The 21,739-nt window shown below is 43.4% G+C and overlaps 2 protein-coding genes across 2 annotated transcripts; both read left to right on the top strand.

Moving 5' to 3' along the window:
- Positions 1-10,147: 10,147 nt before the first annotated feature.
- On the top strand, positions 10,148-11,607 carry LOC125748102 (guanylin-like). The gene is made up of 3 exons (XM_049023925.1): positions 10,148-10,311; positions 10,610-10,802; positions 11,077-11,607. The coding sequence occupies exons 1-3, from the start codon at positions 10,153-10,155 to the stop codon at positions 11,139-11,141; spliced, it is 417 nt and encodes a 138-aa protein (XP_048879882.1). The 5' UTR covers positions 10,148-10,152; the 3' UTR covers positions 11,142-11,607.
- Positions 11,608-15,339: 3,732 nt separating this feature from the next.
- Positions 15,340-20,833, top strand: LOC125747642 (guanylin-like). The gene is made up of 3 exons (XM_049023053.1): positions 15,340-15,590; positions 19,184-19,376; positions 20,347-20,833. Exons 1-3 carry the CDS (start codon positions 15,519-15,521, stop codon positions 20,412-20,414), a joined length of 333 nt encoding a protein of 110 aa, XP_048879010.1. The 5' UTR covers positions 15,340-15,518; the 3' UTR covers positions 20,415-20,833.
- Positions 20,834-21,739: the final 906 nt, after the last annotated feature.

Genomic DNA, 21,739 nt, shown 5'->3' with positions numbered 1-21,739 from the left:
TCACAGACGAATGAATAAAACTATGGAAAGCCAAACACCGCTGTTGTAACAGGAACAATCGAATGCAATTTCTGCTTGTATTAAATATCAAATGTTACCAAGGAATGAGTCATGATAAATTGCAGAAAATAATTACATGAGCATGTTTTTGTAGTTTTAAATGTAGCATGGCTATTAAACTTCTCAGCTTCTAGCAAAAGCACTTAATTCAAGGTGAAATCAGTGGAGGGTTACGAGATCTGCACAACACCGGAGGAAACAGCTTTAGTGGTGCGGTATTGTACAGGTTACTAGGGCAACATGGACGTCTGTTTTCAAGCCACCATCTCAGATTAGCATCGAATGAATTAGTGGCCTCAATTGACCTTATTGTTATTCAGTTATTATACAGTATTTTGTTTTATAGGTCAATGGGTTAGTTATTAGTTCAAGGTTTACTCATCACAGAAAGGTTACTATGATAATATTTTAGAAGTTCAGGTTTTATTTAGTTTTAGCAGCATCATAATGAAAAGAATCACTGTCGCTGTGCTGCTACATTTTAATTGTATTTTATGATGAAATAGATTATTTAATACAGTGAATAATAGAACAGGAAAATGAGATAACACAGTGGTAGCTCAGGATAATGCTCCTGTCATGACCCGCTCGTACGATCCTGCTGTGTGCCGCGCCCCCCTCATTTACCACGTGTGCAGTCCCGATTGTGGCCAGCTGTTTCATGTTATTTCTGCTTAGTCCTGTGTATTTTAATCCGCATCTGAGTCCGTTTCCCGAGGTCTGCCATCGAAACCTCATTGTGTATTGTTGCCGTCCGTTGCCTGTTCCATGTCCCTACTGGTCGATTAGATCCCGTATTCCCCAAACCTACGTCTCTTTCTCCTGCTTTTCCCATCTCGCGCACCGCTACTCACCCTGACAGCTGCAGTGTCACAGCTCCTAGGATGTGGGTACGACACAGCTTGCATACTTACATCCTGTGTCACAAGGACAGGAGGACAAAGTGAGGTGTTGAGTACAGTTGCTTGTTCTCTTCATCTGTACCTAACTACCAGTCATATTAGACTGGACTTACTATGGGGAACTCCGATGTAGGAGAGACTCCACCCCCCCTCCAATCCTTATTCACTGCCAAGGTCTAACGTGTGTGGGTCCTTCACAGTGACCTTACTCTGGGGAGGGCACGCTTGGTCTTTTTGGTATCTTTCACTGAAGGTTTTTTGGAATTATTCCTTTTCTGGCTTCCTTTTTTAGGGGGAAAGGCCTTAATAGGTACTCAGAAGGCGCATGAACACCATAACCGCACCAGGGACACGATTCACAATGATGGTAATAATAGTGGCAGCATGGAGACTCAATGGTTAGCACTCGTACTATCAAGGCTGGGGCTTTAGTCTCGCCTCTGGTCTGTGTGTGGATCTTGCACGTTCTCTCTATGTTGCATGCTTCTCCTCCAAGTGTTCTACTTTACACCCCACGGTGCAAAGACATACAGATATGCTGATTTCTCTACATTTCCCAGAGTGTATGACTTTGTGCATGTTTGTCCTACTAAGGCAAACTCAAAACAATGAAGTATCGATCGCATAAGATCTGTGATGCGGCTCCCGGATATTTTACAGCAGCCCTAAAATAATATCTGATCTTTATCTACACGCTTAGAGGAAGTCCTAATGACAGGTGTGTATCAGATAACGGCAAAAGGCAACTTAGTAATAAGTCAGGCTAACTTAAACTCAACTGAGATGTTAGGACATAGCCTGATGAAGCAAACAAGAGCTGGTCTAGTTAGAAGCAGAATAAGCAGACTGCTGGAAGCCCTGAATTACTTGCATTGTGGAGGAAGTGAAGTGATCAGCAGTTTTCCTGGAAGTAAAACTATGCCTGTGTCCCATAAAAAGGTTAAGGGGGCCCTGAGCCAAATGATAGTAATCAAAGCATCCACCCATTCATTTTCCATAACCACTAACCCAGTGCAAGGTTGCAGTCATATTTTGTCACTGCAGGACTAAAAAGTGACTGGAAAATACTCTTGAAAACCCAACGAGAACAAGTTCCATACTATGAAGAAGCAGGATTTGGAGGTAGGTGGTCACAGTGCCAATTACCATAGCAACCAGGTCCAAGCCTGGTCTGGACTAGCAATTTGGCAAACCAGGCATTTTCCTGCTGGGTTTGTGGGTCAGAAAGTTTCATGGTTTTTATTTTTTTTACAGACAGACAGATGGAGAGGGAGAGAGAGAGAGTTCACCAGACTGGGCCATTGGCTTGTCTTTTGTCTGATATCGGCCTAATCATATCCCAATTTAGAACATCCACATCTCCGCTCCCCTTATCCACTCCAGCTGGTTGACTCAGAGAAAATGAAAGCAGCTGCAAAATGCATGAAAATTCCCTATTTGCTTATTGCAGAGGCCGTTTGTACCAGTAACACCAATATCCACCGATTTGCTGAGCTGGTTTTATCTGAATGTGACCCCATACTGGTGCAGTAGTCCCTGATGCTGAGCCCTTTTAACATTTAATTTAAAGGAGAAATTTCAGAATGTCACCGAACCCCGGATCTCAACAAACAGTAAGCACACTGTCAATAATAATCCCGACCACTAAACCCCGCCAGATCTCCATATGAATGCATACCTGATCATGGTTACTGCCGCACGTGGCTCCTGTTTTACAGTCGCCCTGTGCATGCAAACCACACCCTGTGGTCGGCACCGGGAAAAGACTGAAGTGGGGAAGAGCAGTCGCCTTGGCAGTGAGTTACTTCACGGGTCCCGATAACAGCGGCAATAACTTAGCAGTGCAATGTGGTTCATGGCACAATCGCTCCCGGGTCGCTCATTGAATGATTAGATATCTACAGTATAGATAGGCAGCCCCAGAAGAGCAATTCAGCTCAGTGTGGGATCTTCCTTAGGTTTGCTACAACACAAACAATAAATAAAATGTTATTTATTACAATCATTAACACCCACGATAACACCCACTTCTAATGTCAAAACATGAAAGACAGATCTTTAAACTGTACATAAATTAATACAACAACCGCTTGTCTAACGAAGGTCTGTTTGCCAGTCTACAGATTCATAACAATAATTCAGGCAAACTGAGAACACAGGTTGTTGAGACAAGTCTGCACACACATGCACACGCATTTACATGCATTTAAGAATTTTATAGCATTGTAAATTGTCTTTAGGGTTTGCAAACTACCTCAATGCTTTTGATGTAGCAAATATTAGGTTTATAATGGAATGATATCAATTTGCCGTAATATGTCTTGAATGAACACGAGAGTCTGAAAACGTATCACGCTAGATGCATGAGAGTTGGCAACCCTGCTACAACTATTATTATTATTATTATTATTATTATTATTAATATTGCTGTTGTTGTTGTTGTTATTATTAACCTGGGTATGGACCTGAGTTCTGAGTCTATTCCAGTTCTTATTTTCATCAAATAGTAAATTTCAAAGCACTGTTTATAAAAGTATCTGGATCTCTTGTTTATGGTCTGTAACAACACATGCAAGGCATGGAGGTGTGAAAATAGGTATGTAATAATATCAGTAGTTTGGGGCAGCGTTTGACTCATATCCAGCCTGTCGTAGCGTCTGCAGAGACACATAAGCAGTGGGACGTACTGCATTGCACGTCTACCGTTTACTGCAGGTTGCACCAGAAGCACATAATATCGCTTGGGCAAACAGCCCATTGTCCATTCAGGTGGCATAGCAGCCTTCATTTCTCCATTCTGTGACAAATTGCGCTGTTAAACCTTCACAGATACTCATTGACGCTTGTTAGCTGTCAGTTTTCTGTGACTTTTAACTGTAAATAATTGGTTTTACGTCATAGTGCGAACTAAATATTGATAGGGAGGGAAAGTTAGGACGATTCCAAGGGCTCCTGAGAGACAGGGTACCTAAAAAATTTCACATTGAATTGGTTGGGTTGTGGGCCCAATATTATGTTTCATGAAACATTATAGCATTCTTATGAATCAATTGAGAGTAGTAACTCTGTCCTTCACTCTAGTGAAATTCACCAATACAGAGTAAAACTTAAGATTTGAGTAATGGTTTACAGTCTATCATTATTGTCAAGGCCTGCCATATCAGCCTGTCGTGTTCCTGTTTGGCCAGTAGAGGGTGCTGGCCATCCCATAATTCTCTAATTGTTTCCAACCTAATATGGGAATCATCCACACCTGTTTCTAGTTTGTTCCTTGTCATTCACACATATATGCTCCTGCCCTTGCCTTCTTCTCCAGCTTGGTTATTGTTGTTATTGTCACAGTATCAGTATATCTGTACCTTCTGTCAAGACCCACACCAGTGCTGGGATTGTCATTCCCTCCTGGTTTCCGATCATGACACTTATAGGAAAAAACAGTCTTAGTTTTAGGATTGTTCTGCTATTTGCTCAAGGTGTGGACCTGGGTTCTGTCCCAGTTTTAGCAATTCCAGTTCTAATTTCATCAAATAGTAAATTTCAAAGCACAGCTTATAAAGGTAGCTGGATGTCTTGTTTATGGTGTGTTACAACACATGCAATGCATAGGGGTGTAAAACAGGTGTGGGATTTAGAATTTATGGCATATTAATGATGAAATACTCTGGGGGTGGTTGTGAAAATGGCCAGTGAATTGGCTCAGGCTGATTTGCAAACAAAATCACGTTTTCAGGTCTGCAGAGTTTTAGATAGATTCTCCATATGTGCCTGTTCACCCCATTTTAAAGGAAAAGTCTCCTTCTGTTTATCCTGATGAGGTTTATGGATGTTCCTCAATGGTCACAGTAGGAACTAAGCATTTAGCCCATACCGGGCATCAGAGGACACAAGGCAGGGATGCCACTTGGGACGCCAGGCCATCACACAGCGTACTCACACTGGGCAGTTTAGCAACACCGCTCCACCTGACTCAGTGGTTCTCCGTGCTGTCCCTGGCACCCATCACCCCCCACCACCACCACCAGAACCCGTTTTCATTCCAACCCTACCATAATCAGGCTCCGATGGTCCTTAATAGACCAATAATGAATGTGGCAGGTTGAAAGCAATGTCAGTTGGAATAAAAACATTCCAGGTAGGCGGTGGGAACAGGATTGAGAACTACTCTCCTAACTGCATGACTTTGGATTGTGGGAAGAAACCTGCAGGAGACAGGAGAAATAACAGTAGTATGTTTTCAGCTACCGTGAGGCCTGCTTCACAGGTGAATACAAACCTGTGATGCCTGCTTTACAGGTGAGTACAAATCTGTGAGGCCTGCTTTACAGGCGAGTACACACCTGTGAGGCCTGCTTTACAGGTGAGTACAAATCTGTGAGGCCTGCTTTACAGGCGAGTACACACCTGTGAGGCCTGCTTTACAGGCGAGTACACACCTGTGAGGTCTGCTTTACAGGTGAGTACAAACCTGTGAGGCCTGCTTTACAGGTGAGTACACACCTGTGAGGCCTGCTTTACAGGTGAGTACACACCTGTGAGGCCTGCTTTACAGGTGAGTACAAACCTGTGAGGCCTGCTTTACAGGTGAGTACAAACACAGCATCAAAAAAGAACTAATTTCATTATATTTACAACTGAAAAAGTAAAGGTTTCATTTGTATACAAAATATTTATACAAAGGCTACCTAACAACCAGTCTAACCATAACTACTATTATCTAGCTAATGTTATCTTCGTTACACTGACATGGGGTTCAGACTAGAGCCTCCCAAGGCTTCATTGTATTGATCCCATAAAATACAAATATGAAACCCTCCAGCTCAGTGTCAGATAAAGTGTCTTCTCTCAGCAGAGATCTGTAGAAACCTCAGAATGGAGGTACTGTACATGACTTAAACAGACCACTACAGAGGCGGATACCACCTTCTATGGCGTTTAAGGGCCACAGTATGCAGTATGCACGAGTGTCCAAGCCCACAAGAAGGAGCCAGTTACACTTCTTGCGTATGATAACTGCTTCAGAGGTTAAAAAAATAATCATGACACAACTGCACATATGTGAAAGTCAAACCAAAACTTTATTTTGGACATAAACTGAAATTTCTGTCCAGCAAGTACGTTTTGCGGAAACCGATCCCACGGAAGGTCTATAGGACAATGGCTCAGGTTATCGCAGAGTGGCCTGCCATGAAGGAGGTCACTGTGAAGTGCAGAGACACACCCACATGCGTGGGAGGCTAGCCACTTTGTGTGATGTCACTGGGTCCACGGGTTGCGCAGAGAGAGTTTGCCAAATGGTCTGTAAATCATTGATTGCATGTTACTCCCCAGCTCTGTTGACGCAACTTGTAAATAATGATTGCAGTCTGGGGTCTTTCCATACTGGCCAGGGTCAGGTGCCATTGGCTTGACTTGCAGCATGTGGGCATCTCTTAGCAGGAGTTGAGCTTCGTTTCCGTGCCTAGCATGAAAATACAGGCAAAACTGCACAACATCAGGCTGATAATTTACCCCTCTTGTATGTCGAGGAGTCAACCATTACTTAAGCGACTCTTAGTCACAGATTCTTTTGCATCAGGTCTGTTTGCTTCCTGGGGTTTAGAGAAACTCTGGCCCAGTAGAACCCACCAGCTGGAAATGTGTATGAGTGCCCTTCTTTGGTAGATGTGATACATGCGATAGAATCAAAACACCCAATTTGAATTTGGTAGGTTGTTCTGTATCCCCTTTGTTGGCAAACAGTAAGCACAGTAGTCTTTGGCTTGCTGATGGCCTACAAAAGATCTGGATGAGATGGTCTCCTGGTAGGATGTCACAGCTTGGGATCGTGAGGGTGTTGATCCTACAACCAGTAGACATAAACCCAAAATGGCTTGTGGAGGTGTTTTACAATCTTGACTAATGGATGACTATTTGCATAAATGGAGCATCCATCAAAATGTGCCCCTGAAAATCCCACTAAGGGTAGTATGACATGCCATCCCTCTTCAACCAGTGAGTATCTGTATACAGTACATGTCTCATTTCTGTCCTACTTGAACCCAGGAATGGATAAAACATTAGCTAGCTGTAATAATAGGCAGCACAGTCATCCAGTGAAGTCATATTCCCCAAGAGTTTTCTGAAATTTGCTGTAAGCTTCTGGTTCCAACATGGAACACGTTGGTCACCATTTAAAGTCAGAAGCATCTTACTGCGATGAATCTGACCAAGTTTTGGTTATAGATCAATCCGTAGCTGTTTATTGACAAGACCGAATGTGGCAAAAATACATTGTATACAGAGAAAAATTGCCATGAAACATGGCAGAAGAGAATCCAAACCTTAATCAAGAAGTCATGCATGGAATTAGAGTAATACGCAGCAAGACATCGGAATATGATTACAAGGGAGAATTCTTAATATAGTGAAATTTCGCTATACACTGCTGTGATCTGTCAAGTGAGAATGGTGTACAATTAGCAGTATGTAATTATACCAGACATTGCTTTCGGGTGTTGAAAACACTGGTGATGAGGATCAGAGAGGAGTTACTGCTTCAATGGTTGGTCTGGAATGCATCTTCAATCCCAAATTGGATTAAGTGAAAGTCGATGCAATTTCCTTGAAAAATCCAGGTTTTTGTGCCATTTAACCATCCTTATTTCAGTAAATAGGCATTTCGTATGTAGTTTGTGCATTTTATCTTAAGCAAAGTCATGTGACTCATATACTATATATTTCATGGAAGAGTGTCCTTTTTCCAGCAAGATGACTGCAAACCCCACTACAGGTATGAATTAAAAGGGGCTAGAAGGATTCTGCGTACTGCAAACATATGACGCACACATTTACAGCCATAACTTAGACGGCCAGTTTAAAGCTTCCCTGTCAAACTTCCGTTGTGGTGAATGTCATAAAGGAGATTAAGAGATATTTAGCTGTCACATGTAATGTGTACTTTGGAGGAATTTTGACACAAATATGGAGAGACATGAATGTCAGTGCTGACTTTGCCAGAACAATGGATAATATTAAAGCTCGTTAAAACAGCGTGAAAGATGCTCGACGCACTGTGAAGTATTTCCAGAAAATAGAGGCGAACCTGGAGATTAAACGCCTGTGAAATTAAAAGGAGCCCAGGCATTGAAACAATACAAATTAAGAAGAACCTGTATATGTAAAAGTCTCAGTAGTGCTATAAAACCACTGTAGTAAATGCCACAAATTCAATTTTAACAATAATAAGTAATTTATTGATCCCCATCTCCCCAGACTTACTCCCTGGAGGTGAGAGTAAGCTAACAGCTGAGGGTTAAGGGCCTCTTTCAAGGACCTGCAGATAAACTGAGACTGGGTATGCTGAGGTGAATTCGAGTTGCCAAATTGCCTGTAGGTCTGAATGTGTGCTTATTCCCTGTAATTCCCAGCATAGGCTCCAGACCCCTACAATGGGTTGGTGCTCCATCCTGGTTATTCACTGCCTTGTATTGTACCCATAGCTCCTGGGATAGGCTCCAAGACCCCTACAATGGGTTGGCGCTCCATCCTGGTTATTCACTGCCTTGTAACCGTAGCTCCTGTGATAGGCTCCAGACCCCTGTGACCCTGTATAAGACAAGCAGGTACAGAATGGATGTATGGAAAGTGTAATAATACAGATTACATTTATATTCTACTACTTTTTGTGTGATGTTCCATGCTCTGATTTATTAAGTCTTGGGGAACATTTAAGTACTTCTCAAAATGATACTGCACTACCGAAATGTAAAAACCCTACCTGCGATGCTTTATTGCCATACATGCATGGCAGGCCGCTGTACGTTTTCTCAGCCCTGCCACCGACAGCTGGCCTTCTCCATCTTTCTTCATCTCCCTGTAGCCCTTCAGGTTTCTGACCAAAGGCGAAGTCTGTATCCAGCTAATGTTTCGACACCGGAGCACATCTTGCCCTTCACCCACTGACACACAAAAGACCCAACACCCTTCAGGTCCCAAGTTCATCATCTCAGCATTGCCCTCTGCCTTATTACTTACTACTGGTTCACGTGTGTATATATTACTCATCATTTATATCCTGCAATATACTTTATTAATCATGGCAATCCCATCCTTAATGTCCCGGGCGTAGGTTTGGTTTCAGTATTGGTAGGGACCAAATCTGCCCCGAACCCCCCACCCCTTAATCACTCTCATTACTCCCGCAATATTGGTAGGACGCTGTCCCTACTGTCCATACCTAAATCTGCACCCTTTCTTAATATGTGTTTGCATCACCCCACTGATAAAATTGTGTGTTACTCCATCTGTCATCCAACCTCTTATCCTGATCAGGGTCTCAGTGGGTCTACAGCTTATTCCAGACATACGGGGCACGAGGCAGGTGTACACCCTGGAGAGGATGCCAGCCCATTACGGGGTACCATTATGCACACACTGGCTCACCGCTCAATTTAAAGATGCTGTTTAGCCTGTTTGCAAATTTTAGAACTATGTGGGGAAACCAAAGTGCTCAGAGGAGACCTTCAAGACACGAGGAGACAATGCGACCTCCACACAAACACGCAGACCAAAGACGGTATTCAAAGCCCCAACGCTGGAGGTGTGAGGCAACTCTACCCCCTGTGTCACTTTGCAACCCAAACTGAATTAGTGCCCATGTACAATAACAATGACTAAAATGTGCTGAGTGACATCAAGTTTTGTTTTTGGTTTCAGCTTTTCGTTTGCTTGTTGTATAAGAAAAACAAATGTCTGTGAAATGCAGAATAGAATAGAATAGAATAGAATAGAATAGAATAGAATAGTGATACTTTATTAGTCCCAGTGAAAAATTCTCAGACACACAAGATATAATTTATTCAAAAGACAATTGACTTCATATTTGTGCCTTTGCGTAAAGACATGTTTGCACTTTACATACTGTATCAATTTTCCTTTTACGAGTGTTCTCAATGTGTGAGGTGTGATAGATTTTACAAGCAATGCGACAAATGTCTGCAGTGCGTTCACGCTTTCTGGCATCGTTCTCTTCTGACCACAGAAGAGCTGAGAGGATTTATTATTTTAGGAGTTGCTCTTTATGACATTAATAAACAACTCTGTCCCATCATTAACTCATTAACCAAGAGACTTTGGTCCGACACAGCTCAGCCAATGGCAAGCCTGCCGGACTGCAAGCGGTACCCGTTAAATACCGAGAGATGCAGAGGGTATGACAGACATTCAGGAAATTGCTTTGAAGGAGAATCTAGAAGCCTTCACAAAGACAAGAACAAATCAGAGAGGACTGACGGAGAAAATGAACACAAAGCTTCCACTCGCTGTCTTGCTCGCAGTTCTTTGCACAGTCTCTCAGGCTGTCCAGGTTAAGGTGAGTGACTGTTTTTCAACCCTTTAAAGACTCATTTCAAATTATGCTTTTGTAGTTCTTTTGTTGGATGTTTCTTACTTGTGCTATCACAGTCAGATGTGGATTGACTGGTCTAAAACAGACTGAAACAGCGCTACTGATAATAAAGTTTGAAATGATGGGTGTTGAGATACAAGTCTGAACCTTCAGTATTCAAAAAAAATCAAGCATGGATCTGATAAGCAGCACCTCTCTGCATGTGTCCTTCCTCCATTCCACCAGCTGCCATGTATATGACACAATCTATTCTCTTTTCCAGGAGGGAGAATTCAGCTTCTCACTGGAGTCTGTCAAAATGCTGAAGGAGCTGATGGACAGCAGTGTCCCCAGAAACCCCAACCCACGGCTGGCGGCCACCACGACCAGAGACATCTGCATCCACCCTGCCTTGCCTGATGAATTCAAACAACTGTGTAGGACCAAGAAGGCGAGCGTGTCAATGCACCGACTTGGTAAGAGTTTACGTGGAAGGTCTGGTTGGGGGCGTGAGGGGAAGGCGCACAGGGAATTTCATAATCCATGTTATCAATGCAGAAAAAACAGCAATATCACAAAAGTAATTTCAGCAGGTGACATTAATCTTAAGCAAAATCACTGATTGCGATATGTAGTGGTGAGAGAGTGTGTGGCTTTGATCTTTTTGCTAGCCGGGCACGTGTTTAGGAGCTGCACGCACACTGCCTTCAGCGCACACTGAGCCCTTTTGCTTGCTTTTTCCATTCCCAGGTGTCATGGCACTAAATTCGGACATATGTGAGATCTGCGCATTCGCCGCCTGCACCGGCTGCTGAGATGCCCGAACCCCGGTTGGAAGTTGGTGGAAAAAAGCCGCGCTACGTGCAGTCCAGTAACCCTCGGCAGACCTTAAAGCCTGCTGTTATCGATGATCAGCTTCTCATCCCTAAAAGCTTGTTAACTACCATAAAAGGGGAGGGGGTGCTGTTTGAGGGGTTTTGGGGGGAATTTTGTGCAAATCAATAAAACAAATTGCGAGAAACTTTTTATTTCACCTTTATAATATATATTATTTGTACGACAGTGCGATGATTGAAACAACTTTTTACCGACTTTGTTACTATTACCAACTTATTTCCCTGTTTTTTTAAGAACTGCTCTTTGTTTTCATAAGTTGTAAGTTGTCTGTTATTACATATTTAAAATAGAGTAGATACTATTTTTATAGCTACTAGTGGTTTGTATCTGTAAGTTGACATTGTTTATTCATATTTCAAGCATTTAATAAAACACTCTAAAAAACTCTTTTTAAAAGATTGTTCTCTTTATTGCAACCATTGGAAAGCAAAACAAAAAAACTATGATAGTATTGCATAATAAAATAAGACTCCACAAGAAGATGGATGGATGGATGGATGGATGGATGGATGGATGGATGGATAATCAAATATACCGTAAAATCAAATATACCAGAAAACCAAGGTATAGGCTATAGGGTGAATGTCGACTCCTTCAGAGTAAGTTCCATTTTAATTACCTGTTGATGTTCTTCTAATTATACAAAAGAAAATTTTATGATACTTTATTCCACGGGAAATAATTAACCAAAAGAACATAAATCCAGTACGAAGTGTATAATTTAAATGGTAACCTATTTGTTGCAAAGATAAGACTTAAGGATATTCTGGATCTTTGCAAATTCTGTGTGTACTGTTGGGATTACAGATTACCGTTTGTGGATAATAGTTTACAAGGTTTGTTATGATTGGCAAGGTGACAGTTTTGGTCGGTAACATGCAGGCAAACACCTACCTTTTTACTGTCTGTTTTGTTGTCATCGTGTGAGTGGAAGGAGTGCTACTTTTCCAGCCGTCCTATTGACCAGGTAGCTGAAGGGGAGGAGTCACGCCCGTTTGTGCAAGTGAAGCCGCACGTCCCCCACGGAGTGCCTCGCCCGGGACGTGGCTGACGGCCGTGTGAATTCTCTGATGTCTTTATTGTTTTAGCACTTTAAAAGCAGACGGTTGTTAATCATAACCTGGCTCAGGCTGAATAAAATGTCTTTGTGTTATGTTGAGGACAGTAGAGTTTCACCCTCCAGTTCACATACTCCTTTTAATGTGAGAACTACTCAATATGAATTGATGAAAAATAAGTTACGTTTGCTACTCGAAATAGGAGTTGGTCCAACTCAACTGGAGTTAATCATTTTCATAGACGGCCAGTTTCATTTTCATTGCTGATTATCTTCAGACTGCCAGGTACAGATATACAAATAAGCATTTTTTCAGGCTTTAAGAGTGGCAGACATTCATGCAGTTATTAAATCTAAAACTATACGACGTTTCCGAGTAACGCTTTCATCTCCTGTTTGATTTTGCACGGCATGTTTTATACGCACTTATTAACCAAACTTGAAACGGAGCCGTTGAAATTACATGACGTCCTTTTCCACCCACATAAACCTTGTAAATTCATGCTGCTCCTATCTGTGATATTCTGCTTGGCGCCGTGAAACTGGGAATGATGGTGTAATAGCTGCTTATCTGGACAGCCACCAGCAAGCCATTGGGTTTGGGTCCAATACGATCCCAGTGGAAATAAAATAGACGTAGATCTAATTTTAGGGATATTAACAGTTTCTATGAACCTTAAGTCACCCCAGCCCTTCAGGACCATACTGACCATGCTGCTTGGTACCAGTTACGGCAGTGGCATGGTGGTGCAGTGGTTAGCACTGCTGATTCACACCCCCGGGACATGGGTTCTATACAAATGTGTGTGATGTTTGGATGTTCTCCTCATGTGGTTGTGGAGTTTCACATCATGTACTATATGTAAAGATGTATTTTGTCTGTGTTGTGCCTGTGTCTCCTTTCACTGCGCTGCATGAATTTGCACATCTCTTGCATTTCCCCTCACTGTTGTGTATCTTGTGTCGTGTATGTATTAACTGTCTGTTTATACCCCAACTGTTCATTGTCTATACTTGGTGTCTCCAACAGCAGCGACTTTCGGCAACAGAAATGTACATCTGCCTTGGTGGCAATAAAGATTCTCCCTGACCTGCTCCTCAAACAGTGTTATAGTTATGAGCCAAAACATTATAACCACCCTCAAGTGAAGTAATGATATTGATCTCATAAAAACATAGCAGTGCTTGATGCACTTTATGTCATGATATGTTACTCCCATGATCAACATTAAAATTATCTGCCATTTGTGCCACAGTAGCCCTACTGTTGATTTGTACCCTTCATTTACATCCCACATCTATGAGTCTTGGCTACACAACACCCTGCCAGCGGTTTGTGGTTATTCTCTCGCTCATGGGAGCTTTAATTACACAAAAATGTTCTGAGGACAGAATTATTTCAGAGAGATAACCCTTGAAACTGTAGAGGAGATTGGTCCAAGCAGTTAGAGGAGGCAGGACCAACCAATCAGATGTCTTGGTCCCACCACTTCTACAATCTGATTGGTTCTGAGAGATAATCAATCATTTTTCGTCCTGCCCTCAGAACAGTTTTCTGTAAGTCCCACAAGATTTTCCCTCCTTGGATCACTGTTAGTAGGTACTATGGCTGACCGTGAGCACCATTTCAGAGATGCTCTGACCTAGTTGTCTGACTATAACGATTTTGCTCTTGTCAGAGTCACTCAGGTCTTTACTCTTGCCCATTTAATTTGCAATCAGAATTTCAAATATAGTATCCATCCATCCATCCATTTTCCAAACCGCTTATCCTATTGGGTCGCGGGGGGTCCGGAGCCTATCCCGGAATCAATGGGCATGAGGCAGGGAACAACCCAGGATGGGGGGCCAGCCCATCGCAGGGCACACTTACACACCATTCACTCACACATGCACACCTATGGGCAATTCAGCAACTCCAATTAGCCTCAGCATGTTTTTGGACTGTGGGGGGAAACCGGAGTACCCGGAGGAAACCCCACGACGACATGGGGAGAACATGCAAACTCCACACACATGTGACCCAGGCGGAGACTCGAAGGGTCCCAGAGGTGTGAGGCGACAGTGCTAACCACCGCACCACCATGCCGCCCCCCAAATATAGTATATATATTCAAATATAGCCGTTTGCATATTATCAGTATTACTTTGTATATTTTACTACTAAATTATTCTGAGTGACTGGCTGTTTATTACTCACAAGATAGTCAGTCCACGGAGTCCATTAATACTGCATGTTTATTAAACTGTTAGTATTGACTTAGAGTGCATATTTCTTTCATAATACTTTCCCGAGAACGCTCAAGCAAATTTGACAGAAGGACAGACAGACAGACACGCAAACACACATACAGATTAGGTATCAGGTTTTTATTACATTATGGGGGAATTTGTACGTATTACATTGTGGGTAACCAAATAACTCTCACACACACACACACACACACACACACACACATGTAGGGTATACCTATCCTTATGGGGCCCGCTCATTCACTTCTATGGGAATAATGCTAACACTAACTATGACAACCTTAACCCCCACCCTGCCCTAACCATAACCATAAGTAACCAAGCAAAATGCAAGAGTTTTTATAAAATAGAGTTTTTTATAAAATAGAGTTTTATATATATAAAAAAAATGGATATTTATCACATTATGGGGACATTGTGTCCCCGTATAGATAGGTATACCCATTCACACACACACACACACACACACACACACAGCACTATGGGAGAGAATCGAGCCCATAACCCTAGAGGTGTGACCTTACTGTGCTAACCCTCCCATCAGCTGTAGTCGAGCTCCCAAGGCATCTACCTCATCGCTTGCGTCCGAAACCAGTCATATTTACACCTTGTCAGGAACAGGTGAGAAGCCTGGACGCAAACTCTAGCCAATCACAGCGTGCGACATGTTCACACCAGAATCCGTCTCCAGCCTGAACTCCTCAACAAACACAGATTTATAGCAAACGTCATTCAACAACGCTGCTCAAAGATAATCTGGGGGGCGGGGTCTATAAAAATGAAAAGAGGATCTAGTTTATTAGTATTTCACATCCTCTTTAGTTATCACAAAGCTAAATATTCCTTCATTGATTGCTTCTTGCTCTTTAATAGGTTACTTAGTAGCCCACTTGGGGGGCTTTATATATTGCTTAGGGTCCCGACAAAGCTTTGCCATATTTTGTTCTCCTGAGTCCAGTGTGGTGCTGTGAGCTTGTTCCTCAGAATGAGATCGGCTGCTGTGTCTGTGCTCCTCGCCTCCTGCTTTATCTGGAGCACAATGGGCGTCAGAGTTTGGGTGAGTCTGACTTCGCAAAGCTGCAAAGGGGGCACAGGTGTGCTGAAATTCCTGTCATGCGTTCCTCCATGCTTAGTTGTTTTTCTTCTCTGTTTGGGTGGCGAAGGGAAGGGGGGGGGCGCTAGCTACAGATTCATGAACCTGCGCATTTTCAGCCAGACGTAGGACATCTTAATCTTGCCGTATATTTTTTTCCTTTATCGAATCGGGTCCAGGTTGTGTTTATTTAACAGGCAGCAAGGAGCTGGGACCTTTGCTTGTTGTCTCTGATTTTCCACCTGGGGTAACAGAATTCAGCCAGTAGCTGGCATTGTCGCTGTACACCTCCGGGATTGTGGGTACAGTTTCTGCGTGAGTTTGTTTATTATCACCATGTTTGGGTGGATTTACTCCAAAGCCATTTCAGGTGAATTTAGTAGGCACTTAGTGCGTGCGGATTCCCTGTGACGATAGATATTTATTCATTGTAAAACAACTAATCAAGACGAACACACACACAGCAGCACTGCAATAAACTAGCTAAACTAGTCAGTTTATTAAACGAATAAACTGCAAAGTCACTTAAAAATGCCCCCGGGCTTAATTGTACCCTAAATTTAACCAATATCCCCAGTCAGCTACCAGTAAATTTATGTGTTGTAAACACAGAGCAGATCTGTTTGAGCTGGTCTAGTGTGTTAATCACCTGCCAGAGAAACCTTGAGTTCAATGTCAGCTGGAATCAGTAGGGGTGATTCTCACGGACATGCAATCAAGTTTTTCAATAGTGAGGAACCGTGATCTACGGTGTCTGCCGACAATAGGGAAATTACGTGCTCACCTCCATGCAACCTTGGATGGATAATGATGGATGGATGGGTAGACGACAACAAATCCATCCCACAGATGCAGAAAGTACATCTAAGAGTGGTAGCAGTGGTACAGCTCAGGTAATCAGGTTCCCCTGAGATGTCGTCCGGGTTCTGAACAGTAGCCACCTGTTTAAACACCTGCGTAAAATGCTTTATTATACTATAAATAAAGGCTCATTCTTACCACTAGGGTGGGCCAGACAAACAGCGTTCTGTGGTTCTGGCCTTGGTCTGTACAGTGATATACAATGTTTGCTCATAATCTTTGGACTGAAGGCAAGTAGTATTCAGGAGCAAAGTAATGCCAGTTGCTCTTCTTTCGGACCAGGCCTGGCATCATCTCCTGCTTTTAGCAGGCTGACCTGATCAAGGAGATCATCCATGTCAGGGAGGAAACTTTGAGCTAGGACAAGATTCGTAAACTACCATTTCACTTAAAAGGAGCTGTATTTCACGTAAACACTGAGTTCTTGCTGTGTGCTGAACGGTCAAGTCTGCTATAATCACGCCTGTGTCACTAATGCTAATGTGACATAGCGAGATGAGTCTTTCATTGAAGGAAACAAACCAATCAAAGTGCAAGAAAAACTGACCTAGTTATCCAAGCGTAGGAGCAATTTTAAAGTAGCTCAAAGAATCCTCCCTGGCATGGATGGTCTGGTCACCCTAGCATTTAGGGAATCCATATTGTCCAGTTTTACGGCCAATTTCCGTTGAAGGTTCAGTGGAGAGGACAATGCAGCCCAGCACACCTAAAAACCTCAGGTAAAAACCATGCTTTAAAGAAAGCAGATGAATGAATGACCTCATAATTTATCCTACACTACATTCAAAAAGGATTTGTTTCTGTTGTATACAGTATATAGTAGTGACTTGGCTGTTCTGATATAGTGATGAGAAAAATGTTGCATATGGTTCCTGAAAGTTGGAATAACAGTGAACAGCTAAAAAAAGGAAATCATTGTTTACTAGACACAACTGTTATTCTACTTGGTCCAGTTTGAAGATAATTATTAATCATAACAATTAGCATTGAATGTTATGCGCTATCAAGTAATAATGCTGTGGTATGAAACCTTGAACTAGTTTCAGTTAGTGTTGGATTCTTGATCTGTTTTCAACCAAATAAGGATTAAGCATTTTATTTTATTTTTTTGACTGGAAAAATTAGTTCATAAAAAAGTTATCATTCAGCCATAACATTAAAACCACCTATGTAATATTACGTAGGTCCTCCTTATGCCAACAAAACAGCTCTGCCCCCCTTTAAGTCCTTTAGATTGTGAGGTGGGACCTCCATGGATCAGACTTGTTTGCCTAGCACGTCCCACAAATGCTCAGTCGGATTGAAATCTGGGGAATTCAGATGCCAAGTCAACCCCTTGATCATGTTCTTAAAATGATTCCTGAACAATTGTTGGAGCCTGACAGGGCTCATTATCCTGCCTAAAGAGGCCAGTGCCATCAGGGTAGTAGGAATAGCCAGAGGTGGGACAGGCATGTCCGCTCCATGATGGGGTGTACTTGGTCTCAAAGTAACATCCAACCGAAGGAGAAGACCGAAGGATCCCTGCAGACCATTGCTCAGTGCGCCACACTACCTCCACTAGCTTGCCTTCTTCCCATAGTGCATTCTGGTGCCATCGCTCCCCCAGGTAAATGACGTACACAAAGCTGGCCGTCCACACAATGTTACAGCCCATGTGACTCCTCAGACAAGGCCACCTTCTTCCATTACTCCATGGTCCCTTTCTGACACGTGCCCATTGTAGGCACTTTGGCCAGTGAACAGGGTCAGCAGCAAGCTGCGACACCCTGCGTGTTCTGACACCTTTATAACATAGTCAGCATTATCTTTTTCAGCAGTTTGTGCTACATTGACTCTCCTGTGGAGTCAGACAAGATGGGCTGGCCGTCACTCCCCACACACATCAGTGAGTCTTGGGTGCCCATGACCCCATCACTGATTCACCAGTTGACCTTCCTTGTACCACTTTTGATAGGTACTGACTACTGCATACAGGGAACACCCCATAAGACCTGCCGTTTTGGAAATCTAACCATTACACTTTGGCCCTTGTTAAAGTGGTTCAGATCCTTAACAAATACACATTTTTCCTGCTTCCAACACAGCAACTTCTCAAACTGACTGTTCAATCCGATTCAATTTTTGTAAAGCACATTTACACAATATTACATCTTCACTTGCCTAATATATAATGGCACCCTTGAGAGTTTCCATTGTAACAAAATAATCAGTTATTCACCTTCTCTTGTCCTTGAGTTTTCCAATATACTGTATAAAGCATTCCGGTGAAATACCTTTTTTGATATGTCACTGCATGATTAGCATTGTAGCCTCACAACTCCAGGGCTAAGGATTTCATTTCCACTCCCCTGTGCTGTTTGGGGAGAGTTTGCATGTACTCTCTAAACCCAAGCAGATTTTCTCTAGGTACTCCAGTTTCCTCTCCAAATTGTACTTAGCATGATGTATGTATGTATGTATGTATGCATGCATGTATGGATGGATGGATGGATGGATGGATGGATGGATGGATGGATGGATGGAAATGTCAGCTGAAGCAGACAAATCAAAAATTTCAGAGCTGAATTATTGACAGTTTTGTATTTAAATACGCACAGTGTGAAGCTTAACCTGAAAAGTTTAACTCAGAGGCTAAAGACGACTGCTGTAGATGTCCTCCTGTATTGTTCCCTTCTATTTGCTTTGCCCGGCAGGATGGAGAGCTCAGCTTCACCCTGGAATCTGTCAAGCTCCTGAAAGAACTGATGGATGATGGCGATGCTGTGGACAGCAGTCCACAACTACTGAAGAGTGACCCAGTTACTGCCTGTGCCGACCCAAGGCTGCCTGTGGAATTTCAGTCCGTGTGTCAGGACAAGAGCCCAGGGGCAGTCTTTACTAGGCTGGGTAAGTGGAGGAGATCAGTCTATACTAAGCTGGGTGAGTTGGGGGTGGGTAGTCTATACCAGGATGGGTGAGTGGGGAAGGTCAGTCTATATCAGGCTGGGGGAATAGGGTTCGGCAGTTTATACCAGGTCGGGGGGGGGGGGGTGATCAGTCTATACAAGGCTGGATGAGTGGGGGTGGGTGGTCTATACCAGGCCGAGAGTGTGGGGAGGTCAGTCTATACCATGCTGGGTGACTGGGGGTGGGCAGTCTATACCAGGCTTGGGAAGTTGGGAATGTCAGTATATACCAGGCTTGGGAAGTGTGGGAGGTCAGTATATACCAAGCTAGGTGAGTGGAGGTGGGTAGTCTAAAGCAGGTTTGGGAAGTGGGGGAGGTCAGTATATACCAGGCTTGGGAAGTGAGGGAAGTCAGTATATACCAGGCTGGGTGAGTGGGGGTGGGTAGTCTATACCAGGCTTGGTGATTGTGGGTGGGTAGTCCATGCCAAGCTGGATGAGTGAGGGTGGGTTGTCTATACCAGGCCGAGGGTGTGGGGATGTCAGTCTATTCCAGGTCCTATAAATGACAGTCATGACGGGACCTCAGGCTTTTAGCTAGCCCTGTTGCACGCTTTCTGAGCTTACCACCGCTGAACAATTAAACTGTGAGATACAACATGAGTGATCATTTGAATAGATGGCCATCCAAACACCCCAGCCAACCAGATGAAGGGCATCCTGCATTAGAACAAGATTGTCTGTCTTTTGCACCCCTCCCCCACCTTACGGTGCTGTAGTTCTCCCAATAAACAGCACTATAACTAAACCGTCAGCTCATGGACTGTAAATACTAGCAGCCATTAGAGGCAGCACAAATGCAAACTGCTGGTGATGGCCTGCTGCTGTTACTGCAATGTTTCAGGGGTACAGGGTCCACTGTCTGCCAAAAGGTTTTTAATACTCTTTCATCTGTACTTTTTTCCCTCCAGTGAATGTGCTGAGAGACCCTTACCTGTGTGAAATATGCGTCAATGTCGCATGTACTGGATGCCTGTAGCATTTCCACCGTGTACCCACTTGGCTGTAAGGTCTTAACAAGCTCGGCCAGGGAGCGTTAGGAGATTGTGTTAAGCAAAAACATGCATCTAAAAGGTCTCACCTCTGTCTTCACTTGAAATATGGTTGTGCAAAGGCAGGATTTCGAACACTGATTTGATCCTTTTGATTTGATCTTAAAGTTAGATTTTCAAAGAACTGTATGTCTTTACAATCAAAATAATAAATGCATTTTTTCATTAAGTAAAAATGTTGTTTGATATATTCATAAACTGTTTTTTTATGTGACTTTAACTGTACTCTTCAGTAAACTTTGGATAGTATAATGAGTTTGCATATCAGGACAGTGCCCTCTAGTGGTTCTCATTCAATGCCAGTGACATCATCTTAAGACTTGAAAAAATCGATGTAATCTCAAATAATTAAAATTTTAATTTTGAAATGATTAGACATTGATAAAATCCTGTGCAATTCATGAGATTTCTGAACCAATTGGCATGACACATGGACAGGTAGCGCTGTCCCACCTCTGTCTGTCCCACCTCTGTCTGTCCCACCTCTGTCTGTCCCACCTCTGTCTGTCCCACCTCTGTCTGTCCCACCTCTACCTGTCCCACCTCTGTCTGTCCCACCTCTGTCTGTCCCACCTCTGTCTGTCCCACCTCTACCTGTCCCACCTCTGTCTGTCCCACCTCTGTCTGTCCCACCTCTGTCTGTCCCACCTCTGTCTGTCCCACCTCTGTCTGTCCCACCTCTGTCTGTCCCACCTCTGTCTGTCCCACCTCTACCTGTCCCACCTCTGTCTGTCCCACCTCTACCTGTCCCACCTCTGTCTGTCCCACCTCTGTCTGTCCCACCTCTGTCTGTCCCACCTCTGTCTGTCCCACCTCTGTCTGTCCCACCTCTACCTGTCCCACCTCTGTCTGTCCCACCTCTGTCTGTCCCACCTCTGTCTGTCCCACCTCTGTCTGTCCCACCTCTACCTGTCCCACCTCTACCTGTCCCACCTCTGTCTGTCCCACCTCTACCTGTCCCACCTCTGTCTGTCCCACCTCTACCTGTCCCACCTCTGTCTGTCCCACTTCTGCCACTCAAGCCTCTGCTTGCCCCCCCCCCCCCCCCCCTGCATGTTTGTGGAGTCTGTATGTGCTCGTTTGGCATTGGTTACTTCCACACACTTCAGTTTCCTCCCACATTCAAAAGATATGTAGTTAGGATAACTGATGTTCATAAATTGCCCATACTGTCTGCCTTTTGATGACATATTATCCAGGGTAGCACTACGCATGGACCTGAAATGTTGTCTGAGTCCAAGCCCAACTTTCA

Source organism: Brienomyrus brachyistius, chromosome 8, assembly GCF_023856365.1.
Source record: "Brienomyrus brachyistius isolate T26 chromosome 8, BBRACH_0.4, whole genome shotgun sequence".
NCBI lineage: Eukaryota > Metazoa > Chordata > Actinopteri > Osteoglossiformes > Mormyridae > Brienomyrus > Brienomyrus brachyistius.
Note: the sequence above shows the minus strand (reverse complement) of the source record. Positions and strands in the feature narration are given on the sequence as shown.